The sequence below is a fragment of the Bison bison genome, unplaced genomic scaffold (genome assembly GCF_000754665.1).
Source record: "Bison bison bison isolate TAMUID 2011002044 unplaced genomic scaffold, Bison_UMD1.0 scf7180017864145, whole genome shotgun sequence".
In the NCBI taxonomy this organism is placed as follows: Eukaryota; Metazoa; Chordata; class Mammalia; order Artiodactyla; family Bovidae; genus Bison; species Bison bison.
The window spans coordinates 8,799,014-8,811,131 of NW_011494717.1; the positions used below are offsets into that span (position 1 = coordinate 8,799,014).

The 12,118-nt window shown below is 49.5% G+C and overlaps 1 protein-coding gene across 2 annotated transcripts in view; it reads left to right on the forward strand.

The window, feature by feature from the left end:
* The window catches only part of DPYSL5 (dihydropyrimidinase-like 5), an 89,504-nt gene extending 80,663 nt beyond the window's left edge, over positions 1-8,841 (forward strand). For both annotated transcript variants that reach the window (XM_010840602.1, XM_010840603.1), the window contains exons 12-13: positions 3,543-3,711; positions 5,892-8,841. In XM_010840602.1, the coding sequence (XP_010838904.1) occupies positions 3,543-3,711; positions 5,892-5,977 (255 nt within the window). In that variant the 3' untranslated portion in view covers positions 5,978-8,841. The remainder of the gene's footprint in view (positions 1-3,542; positions 3,712-5,891) is intronic.
* Positions 8,842-12,118: the final 3,277 nt, after the last annotated feature.

Sequence of the window (12,118 nt, forward strand, 5' to 3'; positions counted from 1 at the left end):
GCACACGTCTGAACTGCAGTCCATCCTAAAGGAGATCAGTCCTGGGTGTTCATTGGAAGGACTGATGTTGAAGCTGAAACTCCAATCCTTTGGCCACCTGATGCAAAGAGCTGACTCAACTGGGAAAGACCCTGATGCTGGGAAAGATTGAAGGCAGGAGGAGAAGGGGACGACAGAGGATGAGATGGTTGGATGGCATCACCGACTGGATGGACATGGGTTTGGGTGGACTCCAGGAGTTGGTGATGGACAGGGAGGCCTAGCGTGCTGCAGTTCATGGGCTCACAAAGAGTCAGACATGACTGAGACTGAACTGACTGACTGACTGACTGATTGACCTTCCTGACAACTCCAGGTGCTGGGAACCAGTAGCAGCCCCGGCCTCGTGGTGGAGGACCCAAATCACCAGAAAATAACAAGTCTGACAAACTGACAGGTGGAAGCATCATGTGGTTTCCCCTCTGGCAGAAAGTACTATCATCATGATTCAAAATGCTGCTGCCTAGCTATTTCCAGATTCTGTCCAGAAATGGTGGGTGTTCTTAGAAACACCATGACCAATGGCCTAGGAGCCCTAGCCCCAATCCAGGTCTTCTGTTGGGGAGCAGACTTGGACTACGCAAACAAAGCATGACTGTAGTTATCCCAGTATTCAATCTGAAAGCAGACTCAGGATCTCTCAGGTAGGTGAAGGGTCCCATCTCCACTATGCTTCCCAGATGGGGACAATGGCAGGAGGCCTCAGCCCCACCTCTAGAAGACACGCCAGAAAGAGATGGAAAAGTGATCCATTCACACACAAGATTATCTGACAGAGGATGGAAATGATTTAAAATAAGAAAATGGAAAAAAATATCAGTGATGATGTAGAGAAATCGGGACGCTCATTCACTGTAAAATCAATGTAAAATGGTGCAGCCACTTTGGAAAACAGTTTGGCAATTCCCAAAAAGTTATAGAGTTGCCAAAATGACTCAGCAATTCCTTTCTTGGTATGGACATACTCAAGAGAAATGAAAACACATGTCTGCAAAAAATCTTATCCATGAATGTTGATAGCAGGATTTTTTCCTTATAGCCAAAAAGTGAGAACAACTCAAATGCCTATCAACTATTGAATAAACAAAATGTGGTGTTAATATAGCCATACAATGGAATGTTATTCGGCCATGAAATGGAATGGAATGTTAATATATGCTATATACAACATGCACGAACCTTAAAAACATTATGCTAAGTGAAAGAATCCAGTCACAAAAGACCACATATTATATGATTCCATTTGTTGGAAATGTCCAAAAGAAGCAAATCCGCAGACAGAAAATAGACTAGTGGTTGCTTAGGGTTGGTCAGAGAGAATGGGAGTGATTGCTCATGAGTATGGGGATTTTTGAGGGGTGATGAAGATATTTTGAATTTACACAGTGGTGATGGTGGCACAACCTTGTGAATTACACTAAACACAACTATACTGTATACTTTTAAATGGTGAGTTTTATGGTATGTGAATTATATCTCAATTCAAAAAAAAATATCTGTCAATAGTTCTGTGACTTTCCCAAAAAAGAACATTTTAGTCAGGAAATAGGGTCAAAAGAGGGTAAAGAAAGTGTTTGAAGCCCTTCTAAAAGCCAACCTCACAAAAATGTCAGACAGATACCAGTTTGTGCTGCTCTGAGGGCCAGCCACAGTGAAAAAGCCCAGCTTCTAGGGCTGACATAAATTTAACTCAGAATCCCTTTATCCAAAGCACTTATTGTAATGACAAAGTAAGGTCCTCAAGAAAAAGCCATCTCTATTTCCTATTCTCCAGTATAGCCCTTACATACAGAACGCAGGGCTTCCCCAATGGCTCAGCAGTAAAGAATCCACCAAAATGCAAGAGATGCAAGAGACACGAGTTCGATCTCTGGGTGGAGAAGATCCCCTGGAGGAGGAAATGACAACCCACTTCGGTATTCTTGCCTGGGAAACCTCATGTACAGAGGAGGCTGGCAGGCTACAGTCTATGGGGTCACAAAGAGTTGGACACAAGTGAGTGACTGAGCACACAATAGAATATAGGTATGCAGAAAACCTAATTTCCCCCAAATTATAAATAAGCAGTCCATACAGAGCAGGGTCCTCGGGGAGAAACCAGCCCTGGGGTTGGGACTAGTATCTAAAGCCAGGAAGCCAGGGGCTTCCCAGACCTGCCAAAGTCACTCACCCAGGGCTTACCAGGTCCATACTCCCACCTAACCACCCGGACCCCAAAGTGCAGCCTGGTAAAGGCTAAAACACTCTAGACCAGCTTTGACATTCTGAGGGCTGAGCTCAACTACACATCTGTTGGAGAATACAAAGGAATATGTAAGCTGAGGAGCATTCCAGAAATCACCCATATCTATTGTTTCTCTCAACAAGGTTTTCAATAAGCATTGAGCAGCAAGGAGATTGAGGTTCTGTCTCTGATGAGTGCCTGGGGTGTAGATTATATATGCTGCTCCTTCAGACCTTATGCACACACCCCAACACACTTCCTCTCACAATACCACCCTTTAAAATGATAAAGCCCCATAAATGACCTCTGCAATAATAACAACTGCTGGTACTTTTGTGTCACTCCCCATGTGCCAGAGCTTTACATGTTCTATTTCATTTGATCTCATAACAACTCTGTAGTCTTACAAGTGAGAAAATAGGCACAGAGAGTTTATGTAACTTGCATAAGGTCACACAGCTTCCAAGTAACAGAACTGGGAGTGAAACATAGGCAGTCTGGTTGCAGAATATAGGTTCTTAATTCCACTGCCTTTGTGAGTAAAAAATTAACTACTATTGCTAGTGAAGGATTCTAATCTTCAAATCAGCTGTATTTAGCCTCTATTCCCACAAAGTTGTCAGATCGATCCCAGTAAAAGCTCCAGTATTTTGTCCACCTGATGCGAAGAGCCGACTCATTGGAAAAGACCCTGATGCTGGGAAAGACTGAAGGCAAAAGGAGAAGAGGGAGACAGAGGATGAGATGGTTAGACAGCACCACCAACTCAATGGAAATGAATGTGAGCAAACTCCAGGAGAGAGCAGGGGACAGGAAAGCCTGGTGTGCTGCAGTCTATGGAGTCGCAAAGAGTCAGACATGACTTAGTGATTGAACAACAACAGCTTGAGAGCCTGGCCAGTGAAGGGATCACTGCTCCACGTGAGGGATGCTCTCTAAAGCGGAATATTTCCGAAGCCTACCTGCTGCCTTGGAAAGCATTCTACCAGTGTCAAGGGGGAGCCAGTGGATATCTCCTTTATGCACATACCTGCACACACTCACACATATGCCCTGTTTAGGAAGTACAAGAGGATTCTTTACCCTTGGGCTCAAGATGTAGAAAGGCTTTGTCACGTGCAATAATTTGGGTTCTGAACAGAGTGGCAGTGTTTAGACCCTTCATCAGCCATCAGGGAAGCTCTGGTGGTGGTGGTGGTGTCTTGGCCCTGATGGTTGAGGGTGTCCGTGCTCTGATGGTATCATCTTTTCCCTTTTTCTCCTTCTCTGCCATCACTAGACCTTAAAGGTGAGGGGAGTGGACCGCACGCCCTACCTGGGGGATGTAGCTGTCATTGTGCATCCTGGGAAAAAAGAGATGGGAACGCCACTGGCAGACACTCCAACCCGGCCTGTCACCCGACATGGGGGCATGAGGGACCTTCATGAATCCAGTTTCAGCCTTTCTGGTAAGAGCAAGGGCCACTTGGCCTGGCACTTGTGTCTCCACCTCAGTGGGGTGTAGGGAGACGGGCGGAGGGGTCAGGAGTCCCACCCAGGCAGTGGGGCTTACTCCACCTCCTCCCTCCGTCTCCCATCCTCTGCCCGGTGATGAGTCCTGGGTCCCCTGTTGCTGCTGCTGCTGCTGCTAAGTCGCTTCAGTCGTGTCCAACTCTGTGCGACCCCATAGACGGAAGCCCACCAGGCTCCCCCGTCCCTGGGATTCTCCAGGCAAGATACTGGAGTGGGTTGCCATTTCCCTCTCCAATGCATGAAAGTGAAAAGTGAAAGGGAAGTCGCTCAGTCGTGTCCGCCTTTTAGCGACCCCATGGACTGCAGCCCACCAGGCTCCGCTGTCCATGGGATTTTCCAGGCAAGAGCACTGGAGTGGGGCGCCATTGCCTTCTCCGGGGTCCCCTGTTAGAGACACACAAATACTGGGGATGGGAAAGGGGGGCTCTCCCAGTCCACAGGCCCTGCCACTCCACCCGGCCACGGCTCTTCTGGGGCTTGCCCCACGGTTACTAAGTTCAAATGTTTTCATCCCTTGAAACATCTTGAGGGCCTGGCACGTAGGGTGCCCCTAGAGATGATCAGACCTCAGAAGGGTTAACTCTGTGCCACATGGGTCTGCACCCGCATTTCCCACCCCGTCCTCACCAGCCTCTCTGAAAGACATGGTGTTTCCCTTTCGTCCCTCGTCTTTAGCCTGTTTGCTCCTCTGCCACCTTCTTTTCTTGCCAGGAGTTGTACTGTATAGAATATACAAAACAGAAATATATGGGTGTGTCTATGCTTAGAGACTTTACTGCTGATAGCTGCATGCCTGCCAGGTGCTCAGTGGTAGTTAAAGGTGGGGAATTGCGGGCATAAACCGCAAGTTTCCCTGGAGAACAGGCAGAGGCCCATAAGGTGCCCTGGACCTGCAAGCAGCTTTGCTGGAAAGTGTGAGCCCCACGTGAAAGGGGTCAGGGCTGGGTCTTGCTGAACTGCCTCCAGGACTAGCCCGGGTGCAGACTGAGCCTCTGCTCTGCAGGCTCTGTGCTGGGGCCAGAGGGTGAGAGGACCTAGATCCACATGTCTCCACACAGAGCATGGATTCTCCTGGGGACAGGGAGACACCGCCGCAAACCAGCCTAATCTGAGATGCAAAGAGCTATACCCAGGGCTGCCAAGGGGCACGGCTGGCCGCTGGGCTTCCTTTGTGCCCAACCGTGCGCTGAGAGCAGCTCAAGTGGCTCCTGTCTGAGTTGCTGACTGGCCTTTGTGGGGAGAGGTCCTCTCCACACCCCTCCCCCATCATCTCAGAGCCAATCTCACTACAGAGATAACTTCTCCCCCGCCCTGAGGGCCACTGTTAAAACTCCCACCAGTGAGGGGACCGAGTGCAGTCAGAAAGAGGTCCGCCGTGTGGAGTGTCCGTGGGTGCCCCCGCCTGGCCAATCCAGGAGGTGTCGCTCCCCACGGCTGCCTGGGCCTGGCCCCTCCCACCGGGGTCAGCCCCAGGAGAAGCGTCCAGGCCTGAGAGGTGCCAGTCTCCTCGGGCCGCTGGCTTCTGCTCCCACCCAAGTCTGGGTAGAGCCAAGACTGGACAGAACCGCTCTCAGGTGCAGCAGACACCAGGCAGCCTCTCACCTTCCCTCGCCTCAAACCCTGTCTGCTGTGAGACAGGCGGAAGAATGCTCCATGGCACTCCCTGGGGCACCAGGACTTCTTTTCAAAGCCTCGAGATTTCAAGACGTGGGGGCCTTTGAAGGTGCTGTTCTGTTTTTCCAAGACAATGGCGCCCCCTCTTCCCTCTCTTGCTCACTGAGTCATATGTACAAAGGCACACTTGCTAACAGGCAGCTCCATGGTCTGTGTGCTTGACGAGAGAGGGTACTTACCCTCCAGGGCTGGGAGTGGTGAAGGCAGGTGTAGCAAGGCAGTTAATTAACCGTGGAGGCTCTGAATCAGGAAGACCGAGGTTCAAGTCCAGGCTTTACATACTCATAGACTATGGGACAGTGGGCAAGTTAACTTCCCTGAGCCTCAGTCTTCCCACCTGTAAAATGGGATGGTGTTGTGTTGAGGATTAAATTACATCTAAGCACGGGAGGACCTGGTTTTATTACCTAGGGGAACTCACCCTCTGCTTCCTTCCTTCCAGGTTCTCAGATCGATGACCATGTTCCAAAGCGAGCCTCAGCTCGGATCCTCGCTCCCCCTGGAGGCAGGTCAAGCGGCATTTGGTAAAGACACTGCCCAGCCCCCCAAGTGAAGATGCTCCGACGCCACCAGCCCCACGCCCTCCGGCCGCAGTTGCAGGGGTGGGGCGGGAGAGGCTGCGCTGGGCAGCTCACCACCTGAGGGGCCCCGGGACCCAGGGGCCCTCCCCATGTCTGACACGTGATTCACTGTGCTTCGAGCCAACCCTAACAGGCACTTTGAGATGTGTTCCTCCTGCTGCAGTCCTTTCCTGCCTCGGCCCCAGCGGGCTTCCCTGGGGCCCAGGAAGCCCATACTATGCACAGAGCCCACTTGCATAGAGCCTGGCCCTGCCCCTCCCTCGCACCCGCCCCCTGCTGGCCTTGGGCAACCCCCGCCCTTAGTGCCCTGCCCCTGGCTAACCCGCCAGTTGTCCAGAGCACTTTAGCAGATGTGTTTTAAAAGAAAAGGACCCCCTCCCCGATCCCCTTCGGCCCCTCGGTCTTTTTCCCCAAGTCAGACAGGTGTCCGTATCCCAGCCGTGCCCCAGGACCTCCTGTTTCTCCCGATTCAACTCCTGCCCCTGTTTGGGAGTGGCTGGGACACGCTGCGCCCTTTGCTGGCTGCCTCATCCCCGAATCCCGGCAGTCCCAGGCCCAGAAGGGCTGGCCGGGTGGGCGTGAGGCTGGTGCCAGGCGCGTGTATATGATTTCGTTTTGCACGTTTGGTTTGCGCAGTGGTTTGGTTTGACTTGTTTGTGCATCCTGTGAAAACTGACGGTGCTTTGTGTCACTAGCATAGCATAGAAACAGGAATAGATGTGGACCTTAAGAGATGCTGCATCGACACCAACCAGACAGCCTAGGGCACTGAGAACAGGGGCCAGAGGGGCATACTGGACTCTCGGGGCCCTTCCTCTCCCTATCTGGAGTCTTCCGGTGCCCCCTCCCCTCCTGGTTTCCTGCATCCTGAGAGGGTGCCCGGAATGCTGGCCCTAGAGACCTTCAGGAAGCAAGGTGGCCTTTCCCATGTGTGGTCCTGGTCACTCCCAGCACTAGCCACCCCCCCCAACACACACACACCCAATTGCCTGTAGGTATCCCCCTGCTGGACAGAGGCCCAGTTGCTCCTCCTGTGTGATTGGCAAGAGGCCTCATGCCTGCTGGGGAAGAGGTGGGAGGGGCATGATAGGGGGAGCAGGCTGGCTGTATGCCAGGTAGGAGGCCAGGCCAGTAGGACCTGGCTATAGCCAACAGTGCTACACAGGGTATGCGGTCTCCTGTGGTCAGCACCTCGCCCTCACCTGCTTGTGGTCTCCATCTCCTCTCAGCTGGGCCTCCCCTGCCTCCAAAACTCTAGGAGGTTTCCATGGAAACACTAGAGGCTGCCCTTGCTAAGCCTTGTTCCCCCTTGGGGAATGACGTCACATCACACCTGGGCTGACACGCGGCTCCTGGACTCTTGGGCCAGTGGTCATACCCTGCACATTTCTGCAGTGCTTTTCATGTTTTCAAAGCCCTTTCACATATGAGCTCTCAATTGCTCCTCACAACCACAAAGCATGAATTATTCTCCCCATTTCTCAGATGTGGCCCAGAAAGCTCAGGCCCTCTGACTCCAGAAAGGTCCAGACTGCCCTTTTTAGAACTTGGTTGTCTACCCCAGCTGTGGATGGAAGGAGTGGAGTGACATCTCTTGCAGATCCCCCGCTGAGAGTTTAACTAGCTAGATGACTTACTCCCCAGTAGGCATTCTGCTTTGTTTTGCACAGGTAGATAGATTTTTCTTGTAAACAAACTAATGCATATTCACTATTTGAGCCAGAACTAGTTACATGCTGGAGGCTTGCCATGTGGTTTGAGCTGCCTCCTCATCCTCACCCCTCCCTTCACGCTCCCCTTCCTCACTTAGGGGCTGAGAGGACCCAGACGGTAACCCAGGAAGCAGAGGCAGCAAAGGCACTCATGGAGAGTGGTAGCTATGGGGACAGTCAGTAGGGATCTAAGCCTGGGAAACCGTGACACTGATCCCTTGGTACAATGCACATCATCTTTAACCCTTTCAGCCCTTGCTGGGTCATGGGCCTTGGGCAGATGCCAAAGAGCCAAGCAGTGGTGGTAGCCAGCGGGCAGAGCATCCCTGCTTGGGCCAGGAAAGCTTTACCTTCTCTGAGTGCCTCCGCCCGAGAGATGCGTGGTCTGTGGCTCTGGGAGACCACCTGTTGGTGTGGTCCGTCGAAGGCCTTCCACTTCATTCACCCCCGACCCTTACATAGACCCACCCTTGCCCAGGAGCATCTAGATGAGAATCAGAAGGAGGTTCAAGGAACCGAATGAAAGGTCAGCCCTGTCACCCATTCCCTGCCCCTGTGCTGAGCTCCAGCCAGCCCCATCACCAGCCCCACCGGCTCCTGGTTGGAATGAAAAGGGTCTCTGGTTGCACTGAATGCAGCTCTCAAACTTGGTCTTGTACTTGCTGAATAAATACTGTTGTTCTTGCCTTAGCTGCTCTCTAGGTTTGTGGGGTTAAGTTACCAGAAAATTGTGCTACCGTGTGTGCGTGTGTATGTGTGCGTGTGTGTAGTGCTAGGAGTCCACAGTAGGTCTCGGTCAAGCCAATGCCGAGATGAGGGCTTTTCCAATACTGACCCAGAAACCACAGAAACCACTCGGAAACCCAAACCCCTTCCAGCTACCCAGGCGGCGAGCACAGCCTGGGGTCGGGATGGAGCCTCGAACACCCCAGCACCCAAGTGACTTCCTCACTCCTCTGTAAACGTCATGGTGCTAAGATTGTGTCAACCCCAGGACGGCACATGGTCTTGTGCTTTGGCCACCCGATTGAGGCAAACACAAAACAGCCCGACTCATTGTGTTCTGGTGCAGGTTTGTATTAAACTATAGCTACTTCTCGCTTGGTCTCAGTTGTGTTTCTTCAAAGAAGAGGGAGTTTGGTGGGGGGACCTTTTCTTCCATAGTGGCTGGGGTGAGGCTTTAGCCACTAAAAAACGGCCAAAAAACTCAGCTTTGGTTCTTCACTTGTGTTGTGTGGAAGATGGCAGTTCACTGGGAGGCCTGAACAGAGTTTGAAGATTAAAAAAATGCTGAATGCTTCCCTGGTGGTCCAGTGGTTAAGACTGTGCATGTCCGCTGCAAGAGTCACAGGTTTGATCCCTGGTCAGGGAAGTTCCATATGCCTTGCGGTCTGGTCAAAAAAAAAAAGTGTTGAGAGACAGGAGCCTCAGTGACCCAACAGCTAATAGTCAGTCCTTTCTCCTGGTGGGAACAAAACCAAGTTTTTTGGTGCCAAATTTCTAAGACAAGGTTGGGGTGAGTTATCTGAAACAGGAATAGTTAGAGGAAGACATTAGGTACAAAAGGAGGGCGGGAGATGGGGTTGGACTAGGCTTTTCCCACCCACCATTGGTCACTTATTTTCTTGGCTACATTTTGGAACACCATAGCCTACTCTCCACGTTGGAACCCTTGGCTGTTGGAACCATGGACTCACAAAATCACATTTCAAAGGACTATTCAAGGCCAGTGTATCTTTGAGGAGTTCTCAGGCTGCTCTCCGGCTCCACTGAGAGCCCACTGTGCCTTCAAACCCTTCCATCTGCATCAAGGCTAACTCGGGCAGAGATTGGGGGGTTACTGATCAAACACTTTCACACTAAAGAGTGAGTGAAATTATTGCTACCAATACCATGGGGTCATGGGTGCATGCTAAGTCACTTCTTCAGTCATGCCTGACTCATTGCGACCCTATGGGCTGTAGCCCACCAGGCTCCTCTGACCATGGGAGTCTCCAGGCAAGAATACTGGAGTGGGTTGCCATGCCCTCCTCCAGGGGACCTTCCCAACCCAGGGATCAAACCCATGTCTCAAATCTCCTGCATTGGCAGGTGGGTTCTTTACCACTAGCGCCACCTGGGAAGCCCACTATGGGGTTGCTTGTACTTATTTCTTAGCCTCCAAAATAAAGCCTTAATGAGGGAATTTTAGGTAGAATGGGGAAACAGTTGTCTGCAGGGGAACTTTCACAGCTTTCCTGCAAATAAGGTAGCCCATGACCTAAAGAAACACCCAGAGCACTACAGTTAATAATGAAGTGATCTGTGCGTAAAAGTTCTACTGGGGCTTCTAAGCAAGATGGAAACACCATTGTCTGATTTGTGAAGGAAGCTGAGTTGCTGGGATGGTTCTAAGCCAAAACGTCTGTTTCCTCATACCATGGGAGCACACCAGAACGTGATTAAATGCCAAAAATCCCTTGTGTAAGTGAATGAAAAATGGCATGGCCGCTCATTTGGCAGACCATGTGCATGGTATCAGGTAGTTCATAGAGGAAAAAAATAAAACAAGACACCAGGAAGACACTGGTCTCCTTTGTATGCAGTTGTGGAAAAACAAAAGACCACAGATTCAGACTTTAAAATAAGGCTTGATCCTTTATAAGAATCTGCACTTGAAACCTCAACCAGCCAGCAGTCAAGCAACAGTCACCCTCAAATTCTTAACTCCAAGTACAGATTGACTTTTAGATACAGGTACACCTAACACTAAGAACTGCCTTGCAGTTAGTGAAGGAGGAAGTCTCATGACACCCGAGGCAAAGAAGAAACCTCACAATACACCAGGAGTGTAACCTCATTGTCTTAAGTTAATAAAAGGTTATTTGATAGCTGCTAATAACACGTTTGAAAGGGTTCTTAGTGTTTTTCCAGTAAAACATTAAAGGATCTAACATGTGTTGATACTTGATACATCTTACAAAGATGGAAGCTGAGTTCTTCACTTGCTTGCCTTCATATATTTACAAACCACACATTTATACCTAGAGGGATCTTGTCCAGGGTTTGCCCAAACAATTCTGTTTTAAGTCTGTTGCCCCCAGAATAATTCTTAACAGCGCCCTCTTTCACTTTCAAATATGTCTTGGTTTGGACAATAAATTGTATGGTCACCTTACATATACCTATACATTAGGCTATTAAAATGCTTGTCATGAGTCAAATGTTTTTCCATCACCGAAAGATGGGGGATAGGGCAAGGAAAATGGGTCCTTTTTCATGAGTGAGGACCAGGGTTTCCTATGACAAGCCCTGAGGCTCCACACAGCCTTGGAGACCTCATGAGACCTCAGTGGCTGTGGCTATAGCAGAGGGTGAAGCCTTGGGGGCACCTTCCTAAGCTTTTCAATTTAGCTTATAGACTTTATTATTCTATTAAAGGCTGTAAGCCTACCAAATTTTATCATTTACTTTTAAGGGGGCTTTGATTCAATTCATAAACTTAAATACTTTACAATATTTCAAACTACATTTAAAATTCTACTTCCTTTCTAAGTACCTTTCCCAAGTATTAAATGATTATTACCAATTTAATATACTGATAAATATAGTGAGCTTAGAGGTTTATTAGATATTTCTCTGCCAAGCATAAACATAGTAAGATTTCAACATAACTCCTAAGTCTTAAGTTACACATTTCAAGTTAGTTCTGGGGCGCTCACTCTAATAAGCCAAAATTTCTCTTACAAGTACATAAACTAGCAAATATGTGCAGATCCGCTCTTTTATTTTAATTGAAGTACAGTTGATTTACAATGCTGTTTAAGTTTCAGGTGCACAGCACAGTGATGTGTGAGCGTCCAGATCTCATCAAGACATTTCTAATGAATGGAACGAATGCTTCAGGAGCTAGCAGGAGAAAGGCACTAGCTGCACACAAAGAACTGGACATCAAATGTCCGTCACCTGGTTTGTCAACAAAATGCTAGAAGATGGACGATCATGGAGTATGTTTTCTAACTTTTGAGGGAAAATAATTTCCAACCTAGAATTCTGCACACAGTCAATCTGTCAACCAAGTATCTGTGAAAAGTCATTTTCAGTTCAGTTGCTCAGTCATGTCTGACTCTTTGCAACCCTATGGACTGTAGCACGCCAGGCCTCCCTGCCCATCACCAACTCCCAGAGTTTACTCAAACTCATGTCCATTGAGTTGGTGATACCATCCAACCATCTCATCCTCTGTCATCCCTTTCTCCTCCTGCCCTCAATCTTTCCCAGCATCAGGGTCTGTTCAAATGAGTCAGCTCTTCATATCAGGTGGCCAAAATATTGGAGTTTCAGCTTCAACATCAGTCCTTCCAATGAATAACCAGGACTGATCTCCTTTAGGATGG